At 34.8% G+C, this 14,190-nt stretch overlaps 1 protein-coding gene across 1 annotated transcript in view; it reads right to left on the bottom strand.

The window, feature by feature from the left end:
- Positions 1–14,190, bottom strand: part of MALRD1 (MAM and LDL receptor class A domain containing 1) — a 598,238-nt gene that overhangs the window by 129,091 nt on the left and 454,957 nt on the right. The window contains 1 exon segment of the mRNA XM_021064964.1: positions 10,251–10,452. Within this exon segment, the coding sequence (XP_020920623.1) occupies positions 10,251–10,452 (202 nt within the window).

The following is a 14,190-nucleotide window of genomic DNA, read 5'->3' on the forward strand; positions in this document are numbered from 1 at the left end:
CTTGTCACATATAAAGGAACCTTCATCAGGGTATCAGCAGATTTCTAAGCAGGATTTTTCAAGGTTAGGAGAGAGTAGGATGACATATTCAAAGTGCTAAGAGAAAAATAAGTGCCAACCAAGAATTCATTACCCAGAAAAGCTGTTCTTCAGAAATAAAGATGAGATAAAGACTTTTCTCACACAAACAAAAGCTGAGGGAGCTCATCACCACTAGAACTGCCTTATATGAAATGTTACAGGGAGTTCTACAGATTGACAGAAGATGCTAATTAGTGACATGGAAACATGAAAATATAACACTCATTGGTAAAGGTTGTTATAAAGTGAAATTAAAAATACTCAAATACTGTAATGGTAGTGAATAAATCACATTTAACTTTAGTATAAAAGCTAAAAGTACTGAAAATAACTATAGCTGCAATAATTTGTTAATGGGTATGCAATATAAAAGGCTGTGAATTGTGACATAAATAACATAAAATATGTGTATGTGTGTGTATAAGGAAGTAAAAATAAATTTTGTGTATGTAATTGAGGTTAAGTTGTTATCAATGTAAGTCACACTTCTGTAACTAGAAGATATTTTATGTAAGCCCCATGGTAACTACAAAGCAAAACCTATGGAACACACATAGAAAATAAAGAGGAAGGAATGAAAAAATATCACTACAAAAAAATCATGAAATCACAATGGAAGATAGTAACAGAGGAATAAACAAAAGAACTACAAAACAACTAACAATGAACAAAATGGCAATCAATAGTAAGTCCTTACCTATCAATAACTGCTTTAAATGTAAATGGACTACATTTTCCAATCAAAAGACAGAGTGACTGAATAATTTTTTATTTTTTATTTTTTTATTTTTTTGAATAATTTTTTAAAAAATGAGACACAAAAATATGCTATCATTTTAGCTTTATGTACATATGTAGAATATGTAGAATAAAACTAAAAGGATGACAAAAAATATCCCATGCAAATGATAAACATAAATGAGCAAGAGTGACTATACATATATCATACAAAAGGCTTTAACACAAAAACCCTCATATGAGACAAAGAAGGTCATATACAATGGAAAATGGGTCAATTCAATAGATAGATGTAACAAGTATAAGTATATAGGCACCCAATATTAAAATACCTGAATGGAGTTCCCGTCGTGGTGCAGTGGTTAACGAATCCAACTAGGAACCATGAGGTTGCAGGTTTGATCCCTGGCCTTGCTCAGTGGGTTAAGGATCTGGCGTTGCTGTGAGCTGTGCTGTAGGTCGCAGATGTGGCTCAGATCCCCCACTGCTGTGCCTCTGGCATAGGCTGGTGGCTACAGTTCTGATTAGACCCCTAGCCTGGGAACTTCCATATGCTGTGGGAGCAGCCCAAGAAATGGCAAAAAGACAAACAAACAAACAAACAAACAAACCCTGAATATATGAAGCAAACACTGAAGATCCAAAGGGAGAAATAGATACAATAACAATAGGAAGCTTCAATACAACACTCTCTATGATGAATAAACAATACGAAAATAATGGACTTCAATAACACTATAGCAGACCCCAAAGACATACACAGAATTTTCCGCCCAACAGCAGAAGAATATTAATCATCTCAAGTACACATGGAATATTCTCCAGGATAGATCAATAAATTTTTAAAAAATAAAAAGACTGAAATAATTTCAAGTAACTTCATTGAACACATTGAAATAAAACTAGTGCAAAAGCAGTTCTATGAGGGAAGTTCATAGCAATAAAACAAACCTTGAATAAACTACCTAACTTTATACCTCAAGGAGCTACAAAAAGAAGTATATAAATAAAAAGTCCAAATTTAATAGAAGGAAGGAAATAAAAGCAGAAATTAATGAAATAGAGAGGAAAGGTACAATAGAAAAGATCAATGAAACCAAGAGCTGGTTCTCTGAAAAGATAAGCAAACTTAATTTTTTAGCTAGACTCACCAGGAAAAAAAGAGAGTACTCAAATATATAAAATCAGAAATGAAAGAGAAGGTATTACAACTGATACTACAGAAATACCAAAGACTCTAAGAGACTAATACACACAATTATATACCAATAAATTGGGCAACCTAGAAGAAATAGATTGATTCCCAGAAACACAATTTTCCAAGACTGAATCAGGATGAAATAAAAAATCTGAACAGACTGATGACTAGTAAGGAGATTTTTATCTGTAATTAGAAACCTCCCAACAAACCAAAGTCCAGGAAAAAATGGCTTCACAGGTGAATTCTACAAAACATTCAAAAAAGAATTTATATCAGTCCTTCTCAAACTCTTCAAAAAATACGAGGGAGCACTTCCAAACTCACTCTATGAGGCCATCATTTTATGAGGCCAGCATTACATACCTAAACCAAATAAGGATACCACAAGAAAAGAAAATTTCAGGCCAATATTCCTGATGAACAGAAAATCAAATTCTTCAACAAAATATTAGCAAACCAAATTCAACAGAGCATGACAAAGATCATATACCACAATCAGCTGGGATTTCTTCTGAGGGTACAAGTATGGCAACACTGAAAACCAATCAATGTAATATACCATATTGACAAAATAAAGGATAAAAATCATATGATCCTCTCAATAGACGCGTAAAAGACATTTGACAAAATTCAACATCCCTTTTTGAAAAAAACTTTCACAAAGCAGATATAGAGGAAATGTACATCAACCTAATAAAGTCCACATAAGAGAAACCCACAGCTAACATTAGACCTAATGGTGAAAAGTTGAACACTTTTCCTCTAAGATCAGGAAGAAGACAAGGATTCCCACTCTTTCCATTTTTATTCGGTATAATCTTAGAAGTCCTAGCCATAACAATTAGGGAGAAAAAAAAAAGAAGTAAAAGGCCTCCAAATTGGAATGGAAGAAGTAAAACTGTCACTGTTTACAGATGACATGAATCTCTACATAGAAAACAGTGAAAGATATCACAAAGAAAAAAAAAAACCTGTTAGAACTAATTAATAAATTCAGCAAAGATGCAGCATTCAAAATCAATGTATAGATCATCTGTTGTATTTCTAAACACTAATGACAAGCTATCGGAAAGAGAAATGAAGAAAATTTCCATTTATAATTGCACCTAAAACAATAAAATACCTAGGAACAAATTTAACCAAGAAGGTGAAAGACCTTGACAGTGAAATATTTAAGAGAGTGATGAACGAAATTGACAGACATAAATAAATGGAAAGATAAATAACACTCTTGGAGTGAGAATTAGTTCTTTTTTTTTTTTTTTTTTTAAGCCTGTACCTGTAGCATATGGAGGTTTCTGGGCTAGAGGTCCAATGGGAGCCACAGCTGCAGGCCTAAACTATGGCAACACTAGATCCAAGCCTCATCCACAACCTACACTTCAGCTTGAAGCAATGCTGGATCCTTAACACACTGAGCAAGGCCAGGGATCAAACCCACATCCTCACAGACACTATCACAGGTTCTTAACTCACTGAGCCTCAATAGGCACTCCTTAATTCCCAATTAATATTTTAAAATACTACCCAAAGAAATCTATATATTCAGTGCAATCTCTACCAATGTTTCAATGGCATTTTCACAGAAATAGAAGAAACAATCCCAAAATTTCTATGGAACAACAAAAGGCTCCCCAATGGCCAAAGCAATCTTGAGAAAAAGGAACAAAGCTGGAGGCATCACACTCCCGATTTCAAACTACATTATGAAGTTATAACAGTCAAAACAATATGGTATTGCCATAAAAACAGACATATAGATCAACAGAACAGAATATAGAGCCCTGAAATTAACCCAAACATATAAGATCAACTAATATTTAACAAACATACCAAATTAAGTACACAATAGGGGAAAGAATAATTTCTGCAATACATGGAATTGGAAAAACTGGATGGCCACGTGCAAAAGAATGAAACTCATTCATTATCTTACATACACAAAAATTAACCTCAAATGAATTAAAAACTTGAATATAAGATCTGAAATAATAAAACTTCTAGAGGAAAATATAGGCAGTAAACTCCTTGACATAGGTCTTGGTGATAATTTTTTGAATCTGACACTAAAAGCAAAAGCAACAAAAGCAAAAGTCACTAGGTGGGATTATCAAGCTAAACACTTAACAGTGTGAAAAAGGCATCCTATGAAACAAGAAATAGTGTTTCCAAACCATATACATCTGTTAAGGCATTAATATCCAAAATACATAAGGAACTTAAATAATTTAATAGCAAAAAACTAAATAACCAAATTTTTAAATGAGCTAAGGCCCTGAACAGTCATTTCTTAAAAAAAGACTAAAAATAGCCAACACATACATGAAAAGATACTCAACTGTTGGAGACCATTGAAACTGCTGAATGATGCAGTAAACAAATTTGGCGCACGTGCAAGAGCACAACCACTAAGAGACAGCTTTATCATTATCTGCACCTGATTTTGCTCATTCACCTATGTCACCTTCCCTAATAAAAGTCATGTGGGGCTAAGCCTAGGGCCTTTGTTCTATGGAACGGAGTGCCTCCTGGTCCCCCATTTTTCTTTTTTTTTTTTTATAATTTTTTTTAATTTTCCCACTGTACAGCAAGGGGGTCAGGTTATCCTTACATGTATACATTACAATTACATTTTTCCCCCACCCTTTGTTCTGTTGCAACATGAGTATCTAAAGAAAGTTCTCAATGCTATTCAGCAGGATCTCCTAGTAAATCTATTCTAAGTTGTGTCTGATAAGCCCAAGCTCCCGATCCCTCCCACTCTCTCCCCCTCCTTGTGGCCACTTTTCTAAATGTAAGTGTCTTCTGTGCTTTGTTATGCCATGCTGTCCCTCTTCCAGGATCCCTCGTTGCCCTGCAGCACTGGACGCAGCACTCAACATCACTAGTCATCAGGGAAATGCAAATCAAAACCACAATGAGATATCACCTCACACTGTTAGAATGGCTCTTAAAAAAAGACAAGAGATAAATGCTGGTGAGGATGTGGAGAAAAGGGAACTCTCGTACACTTTTGGTGGAATTGCAAATTGGTATAGCCCCTAAGGGAAATAGTTTAGAGGTTTCTCGGAAATTTAAAAATAGAACTATTGTATGATCATACAATTCCACTTCTGGGAATATATCCAAAGGAAATGAGGTCAGTATCTCAAAAAAATCCCTACACCCTCATGTTCATTGCAGCAGTGTTTACAATTGTCAAGATATGAAAACAATCCCAAGTGTGGATTATGAATAAACAATCTGGATTACGGATAAAGAATATGTAATGTGTATTATTCAGCCTTAAATAAGAAAGAAATCCCACCATTTGTGACACATGGGTGAACTTGAAGGATTTGTGTTAGTGAAATAAGCTTGACACAGAAAGCCAAATACTGCATGATCTCACTTATACGTGGAATCTAAAAAATTTGAACTCATGAATGCACAGAGTAGAATGGTGGTTGCCAAGGGCTAATTGGCAGGGGAAATGGGGAGATGTTGATCAAAGGGTACAAAGCTTCAGTTATGCAGAATGAATACGTTCTGGAGATCCAAAATACAGCATGGTGACTATCATTAAAAATACTGTATCATATACTTGAAACTGGCTAAGAGATTTGATCTTAAGTTTTCTTACCAGACACACAAAATCGTAACTATGTGAGGTGATAGTTATTTAGCTTGATTGCAGTTATCATTCCATAATGTATATCAAAACATCATGTTGTACACGTTAAATATACACAATTTTTAATTGTCAGGAATACTTCAAAGAAGCTTGAAAAAATTCTACATGCGTTTCTTGGCTGCATTCTATAAATTTAAGGCAACTGGAAGAAAATTGCAAATGTATAACTAATTCTGGTTGACTCATTCTTATACAGTATAATTTTCTTACCTTGGCATAGCAATAAAAAACATCAGATGATTCAACTACTGGAATAACATCTCACTCATAAGTTTAATCTGTTTGATGTCCTAACTATGGCAAATAAGAAGAGCTAATGTCTTTTTACATTTTTCTGAAAGAGTTTCAAAAACTGGGTTATTATATAGTGTGGTACCTTTAAGTATTTTATGTATCGTTTAATGTATTGTAATAACGATTGAAAAAATGCAGGATTAAAAGTAATAAAACAAAAATGGTTCATGATAGAGTTCCCATATTATTTCCAATATATAATTCTACTTAGGGAAAGGTTAAAGGAATTATTTTCCAAAAATTAGGGTTTTTTTGTTTGTTTGTTTTTTGGCTGACCCATGGCATAATGAGCTCCTGGGCCTAGGATCAGATCTGAGCTGCAGCCCGAACTAAGCTGCATGCAGCAATACAGGATCCTTAACCCACTGTGCTGGGCCAAGGATCGAACCCACATTCTAGCGCTCCCAAGATACTGCCAACCCCATTATATAAAAATTAGTTCTTAGTTACATATATCAGGAGCTTACGACATTTTTTATAAAGTAAATTATTGTTTTCCCAATTATGAAAAATATTGTCCTGAATATATATTTATAAAGGCAGAAAAAATACCAAGAAGGAAATAGAACTCATTCATAATCCCATTTCCCAGAAATTGATTATGCATATATGCTCTTGCAGCCTTATGGATGTTTTCTTGATAGATAACTTATTAAAATGGGTTTCATGTTTTTATGTATTATTTCTCTAAATCAAGCAATATATTCTTATATAATTTGTCATATTCAACAATGTATTATGAATATTGTCTATTCTATGACCATTTTTCAATGGTCCAATCATCTTTCAAAGCACGTCTCCAACAGTGCCATCATAGTACCTCAAAGCACAGAGGAGAAGGCAGATCGAAATTTCTTTAAAGCTTTATGCTGATCTTTGGCATTCCATGCTATAAGTAGATTTGTGTTCATGCTAATGGCATAGAACACTACATTTAACTTCTCTCTCTAAATCTTCAAGGAATCCAATGAAGCTGCATCAAGTTTATTTGGTGGCATTGCCCACTCTCTGGAATGTAACCAGGGATGTCTGCATACCCCAGTTTGAGGAAAATTAGTTTAATTGATAAATTTCTAAAAGCATCTGCCTGAATCAACCATGAACCATTGCAGTAAAAACTATGCCTGGATATCCTGGACTCTGGCTGACAGTTTGATGGAGGCATTCTATTACATAAAGTTAGAAGAGAAGAGAATTCATGGTTTAATGCCAAAAAGTCTCTTTATTTTTTTTAATTTTTTGTATTTTTAGGGCCACACCTGCAGCATATGGAGGTTCCCAGGCTAGGCATCTAATCAGAGTTGTAGCTGCCAGCCTACCACTGCCACACCAATGCCAGATCCAAGCCGCATCTGTGACCTACACCACAGCTCACAGCAACACCAGATCTTTAACCCAATGAGCAAGGCCAGGGATCAAACCTGCATCTTCATGGATGCTAGTCAGATTCATTTCCACTGAGCAAGGACAGAAACTCCCAAAAGTCTTTTTAAAAAATCACCCTTGGAGTTCCCATTATGGTTCAGCAGTTAACGAACCCAACTAGCATCCATGAGCATGCGGGTCCATCCCTGGCCTCCGCTCAGTGGGTTAAAGATCCAGCATTGAATGAGCTGTGGTATGGGTCACAGACGCGGCTTGGATCCCACAATGCTGTGGCGTAGGCTGGCGGCTACAGTTCCGATTAGACCCCTAGCCTAGGAATCTCATACTCCACAAGTGCCGTCCTAAAAAGACAAACAGACAATAAAATAAAATAAAATAAAATAAAATAAAATAACATCCTTGACAACAGAATCTGTTCCATAATATAATGGGCAAGATTTCAGTTATACGTAGGCAAATGCTAGAGCTGCTGCTGCTCACACAGTTATAATTGTTGTTCTTATTATTTAGAATAACAGTAACTTTTCAGAACAAATTGCCTAGAACTTGAGTTAGGTTTTGGAGATGAAATATACAAGCTCCTCTTTCTCTTGAAAAGCTCAAATTAGGGGAAAAGTGTGTTAGGGGAAAAGTGTGTGTGTGTGTGTGTGTGTGTGCATGAAGAGCTAAGAAAGAATAATGGAAGAAAAGATACTGAATAATGAAAGAAAAGATACTGAAGGTATAGGACAGAGATGAATTTGATGGAGCAATAATTAGAAGGACTTGAGGAGTTCCCGTCGTGGCACAGTGGTTAATGAATCCGGCTAGGAACCATGAGGTTGCAGGTTCGATCCCTGGCCTTGCTCAGTGGGTTAAGGATCCAGCGTTGCTGTGAGCTGTGGTGTAGGTCGAAGATGTGGCTCGGATCCCACGTTGCTGTGGCTCTGGCATAGGCCGGTGGCTACAAGTCCGATTAGACCCCTAGCCTGGGAACTCCATATGCTGCGAGAGTGGTCCAATAAATGGCAAAAAGACCAAAAAAAAAAAAGACTTGAGAATGGAAATGACCAAGAATAGACACTTACTCTTGATAAGGTGGACACTTTTTTCCCTGTGGCAAAAAGAATTTGGTTGCAGATACAGGCACATTTGGAGGAAGGAAAGAGAAAATCAAGGAAGTTTGATATAAAAGGGTTCTATTTTCTGTTCAAACAATATAAGAATATGGACAAGAGTAAAGAAAGTCCAAGGGAGAGCTGGTGGATTCAAGGATTGTTGTAGAAAAGTGGTGCCAGGGAATGCATCTCGGATCCTTAAGAGCCCAGCTAAGCTTATAAGTTGAAGATTTTAGTGGTCCCAATAAATATGACCAGCAGCGGTTTGGAAAATGTAAATAGTTCTAGAAAGTCAGTTTCAAAGATGGGTAAATCCATTATGATGGAACATGAGCTAGATACATATTCTACACTGGATGATTTGGTAAATAAATGTGCTCATACTTAGCAGAGTTCCTGGTACATAAATTTATGTTAAAATGAAAAAGAAAATAGGTCATAGAATTCAAAATGCTTGATTAAGAATGAAATTACGTCATTAAACCTGAGCTTATTAAGGAAAAAAGAAAATGAGGTTGCATTATGGGAAAAAACAGGAAACATCGCAAATCTAGAATTATATTTTTTTCTTATTAATCATGTTGGAAAACAGGTTTAGGAGGAATAATCAAAAAGTAGAGGGCACACTGATTTGATTTTTCAATCCTAAATTTTCATAGGGTGTGGTTCAGAATGTAACTATGGGAGCTGATTAATGAGGAAAATATTTATGAAAATGACTAGAATTTAAAAGGTCAATGTTTTACAAGGGTTAATTCACCTGGAAGTTGACTTCTCAGGATTTATGATCCAGTGGAAAACCGTAGGACAATAACTCAGATGTGTGGCTTTAAAAGGGAAGATATTTTTGAATAAGGCCATAAGAACAATTTTGAATGGCATGGAGTAGCTTGAAAGGCAATAACCCTCCTATCTAACATTGAAAATGTGAAGGCTTTAAGAGTTCCCATTGTAGCGCAGCGGAAACGAATCCAACTAGGAAGCATGAGGTTACAGGTTTGGTCCCTGGCCTCATTCAGTGGGTTAAGGATCCGGCGTTGCAGTGAGCTGTGGTGTATATCATGGACGCAGCTCGGATCTGGCTCAGATCTGGCGTGACTGTGGCTGTGGTGTAGGCTGGCAGCTGTAGCTCCGATTAGACCCCTAGCCTGGGAACCTCTATACACTGTGGGTGCCACCCTAAAAAGCAGGGGAAAAAAAAAAAGAAAGAACAAGTGAAGACTTCATAAGAGAACAAATAGCCACTTAAGTGGAAGCACGTTAAGGAACAGAAATTCAGATTTTAATTAAGGTGATGTTTTCTTAGGAAAGGAGTTCATGATAAGATTTTTATGCGACAGAATAAGTGTTCTAGATTATAGTGTAGAAACAGTTAGAAGAAGGGAAATGGCCCCGGGAAGGGGAAAAGCTCATACGGATGGAAACGGCAGTCTGGAAAATGTCAGGTGAACAGAAGAATCTTTACTTTGGGCTGTTGTTGTAAAGCTTTGGCAATAAAGAAAGTAGACAATAAAGCTACGATGCTACTAAATTTCCTCTGGGTTTCTTAAAGAACTTTAGTCAAAGTTGTTTTGTTGCCTAGAGGGTATGAAAATTCCACGGTAAATTTTCATGAGCAGACCAACTTCACTTCCCAGATATATATACTGCTCTTTCTATAGGGTGTGAGTAGGACTGGACACAAAAAGAATTGCCATTCCTCAGAAATTCCCAATTCTTCTGTATGTTTATATACTAAAAACCATACTTGTACTTCCCATTGTCTGAAGGCATCTCTTACCTCCAAACTCACATTCTGGGGTAAAGGAGATGTCATCGAGGGCAATAAAGACGTTCTCTCTCCCACTTACATCCGCTTCGAATGCCACCTTAAACGGACTGTTACTGGAAAGGGGTACATGTCCATACATCCAACCAGTTCTTTTATTGCCAATCACTGACCACACCAGGAAGTTTAGTCCAGATTCCTCAACAGTATACACCTAAGAATGCAGAATTAAAAAACAAGAGAGAGAAAAATCAGCTCGATGGTTTGAATGTTAGAGGACTATGGACATCCAAATTGTTACTGCAAGAAGGGAGTCTGGCAATGGGACAGCTTAATGATAACACTTTTAATCATCCTTGCAAATAGACTCTGTCCTATAAGAGAGTGGGCAATATCCAGCTTATGCTTCGGCCAGCTGTGGTTATAGAGTGAGCTTATGGATGTTATATTTTCTTTGGTGAATTAGACCTTTGTGTGTATTTTTTTCTTATGAATGTCTATGTACCAAATTAGACATGGCGCCTAACTGTAACTATCTGAAGTATTTAAAAGCTGGAGGATGTGTCCAACTAGAATTTTCACCGCTAAAAAACTTCATTCCTGTTCAACTAAGATTGTGTTACCGGAAAAAGAGAAAATCTTCATGGTAAATGAACATGAGACTATACAGATCATCTCAGAAACCAAAGTAATGCATAGAAAACATTTAACATTTTCACAGAAAATCTACCTGAATTCACCAACATCAATAATTAGGACTTTTAAAGTACAAGGACGAACATATTCGACAAACAAGAAGTGAAATAGAAAGAGAATTAGCTTTGAAACCATCCACCATGAAAAGTTCTGATCATTTTTTTAAATAGTAAAAACAATTTAAAAGAAAAAAACAATAGCTATTTCCTTGTGCTCTTCAAAAAAATCTGTATTTAGACAACAAAAAAGGTAAATTAAAAAAATACTATTCTGTATTTTTATACCATACGTTTCCAATGATCATTTTATGTGTGTATATTTATATATGTATATGTATTTATATGTGTGTATTTATATATGTATATGAAATGCATTACAAGCCATTATATTACATTATAATATGAAGAATGGCTTGTAATGCATTTCAGCAATCACTTTTACAACATTTTCTTTTACATCAGAAAAACAAGACATGAGAAAACACAAGGACAGTGATATTATTCAATGATACGCCCTTCTACAGAAAAATCTCACTTTCTCACTTTTTTCTTAGTGTCAACAATTACCTGTAAATAATTTATCCCATAAAATATATTCAAAATTTATATTATGAGAAGAAGGGGCTAATACCATTCATTTTGTTACTTATTCTATTTTGTTGACATTCTAGAAATACTACCAAAATCCACCAAATAAACCAGACCCAAAGTCTACCATTACAGAAAGTCTGAGATCAGGTCAGAAATCCAACTATCAATGAAAATTAAACATAACATCAAAAGCTAATCAAGATGATAGAGTAAAGAAAAATAGAAAAACCTGTTCAAAGTTTGGAAACCCAAAAAGTGAGACTTTAACACAAACATTTTGGAAAAGCAGATAATTCTTAAGCAAAAATTTCCTTTTATATATTGATTTTCAATAAATAAAATAATCTAAGATTCAATATTAAAAGAATGTGGGTTAGTTGATTGTTTCCTGTCTCACACATAAGACTCATCCCAGAGAGTTTTTAGCTCCAAGATTTAGTATATACTTAGTTCCCAAATTCATGCAAAATTTCCCTATTTGTTAAAAGTTAAATATAAAAATGTATGAAGCTTCTGATTGAGCTTGATGACAGAACAACTCTATAAAATCAAACTAAATTCAGCCTTCCTTTTACAGAAATCCTGGGTTACATCACAAAGATTTTAAAGGAAACAGCTTTATATTATTTATTTTATAACCCTTTTTCCTGGAAAATTATTTCAGAAAACCAAATTACATGAAAACATAAGCCAACCTTTTCTGGGTTGGTCCAAAACTCTAGCACACACATGCTTTATTTATTAATATATCTATTTTTATTGTTTTAATGTTTCATTTTATTCTTGGTTTTCAGTCTTTTTAATATTTGATCAATTCTACACACTCTTGCCAAATTCCTTTTTTTTCCATTCTCTTTTTACTCTACTTCTCAAAACCCCACATGACATTTCCTGGCTATCCTTTTCACACCCTCTCATCATGAGCATTAGCTCCCCAATAGATACAATCTATTGCATCCCATCATTTCATCCTGATCCTACTACTGGCGAAATTAAATCTGATCAGGTTTACTAACTCATAACTTAATTTCAATGAAACTTTTGACAAGTTCATTTGTTGTTTCAATAGTAATATGTATTTATAGTACCACCAATGTATTAAATTGAACTGAATGCTATCTAAAGTGTCTCTACAGCCACAATGGCCAAGGGAAAAGCTAGAAGAATCATTTCTGGGCTCCATTTAATGCTAGATTTTATTTATGGCCAAAAGGAAATCCACTAAAGACTAAAATTATGGTATTTTTTTGTCTTTCAATGGAAATAATACTCATTATCTCCTGAGAGTTCTTGTATGAATGTGTTGATAACACTTAGAAAAGTATTTATTTAAAAAATTTAAACATCTATCACTTCAAAAAGTTAAAATGGCTAATTTCCTCAAAAATAATTAATTCTAATTTCATTTGTTTCTACTTTTGTATTTTATTACACACATTTTACTGAAAATAAATTCATATTGCAATAATAACTTATTTAAAATAGCTTTCTAGAAATCAACTGCTGGCTAAATAATCTGGCTACTTCTATTTTGACATTCTTTCTAAATTTTGGTTGAACACACACCATAACTATAATAATTGTCAACATTATATATTGTAAAACAATCATTGTTACCACAGCTTTTATTATAAAAACAAAATATCCTCAAAGAATACATACATATATATCATAATGAAGATTATCTGTTACAACCAAATGTATATTATATTCGAAGGTGACATTATAATGCAAACTTATAACATAGGGTAGGAAAAATTTGAAGAGAACTTGCTAAATCAAACCACAGAGAATCAAAATAAAATAATATTATACCATCTAAATACAAATATTATAACATTAACCAGTTAAATACATGTCAAGGATTTGAGCAAGTGACTCCTCAAGCATTTACTTAGAATAAACATTCCTTTGGAGCAAAACATTCAACAACAGATATGAAGAGGTAATACAAAACACGGTCGTGATGATTAAATTCCGGAATAGTGTGGATATTAGAGACCAGCTCCATCAACAATACCCATGTAGGTAGGACGCCCAGATAAAGAACTGAAAGAACTCCATTAGTCGCTTTTCCCAAAGTTCCTCTCCTGCAACTAGACAGTCTCCATGGTTCCAGGTCCCTCATGATGACTTTGAGATTCTGAATGGACACTTTTGGGTATCAGAAACATTTTATCCATTTTGTAGTATATTTAGCTCATTAAAGTTAGTGTGTAAAATGCATCAGTAAGAGGAAGCCTTGGCTTTACTTGGCCCCCAGTTGCTCTCAGCTGGTCTCCTCTTTAATCACCAATGATAGGGCAAAGCAATGAACTGAACCATACTTAATCCTTAGCAGAGCACGATGTCTCATGGTTTCATTCGAAATTTTACATGAAAGGAAAGAAAATAATCGAAAAGTAATGAAAAAGGAAAAAATTTTACATGAAAGGAAAGAAAATAATCGAAAAGTAATGAAAAAGGAAAAAATTTTTCTCAGAAGGGAGGCTACAGGCTTTACGTTCACTTAATAAAGGAAGAAATAAGAATAATGTTGCCTCATTAATACAAATTTAGCACATTCACATTTATAACATTCTATGAATCCTACTACAAGTGTGGGTATAGGGTAAGACTATTAACTGCCCTCTGCAGATCTGCAGTTAGAGATGTAGAGAGAGGTT

Source organism: Sus scrofa, chromosome 10 (genome assembly GCF_000003025.6).
Source record: "Sus scrofa isolate TJ Tabasco breed Duroc chromosome 10, Sscrofa11.1, whole genome shotgun sequence".
NCBI lineage: Eukaryota > Metazoa > Chordata > Mammalia > Artiodactyla > Suidae > Sus > Sus scrofa.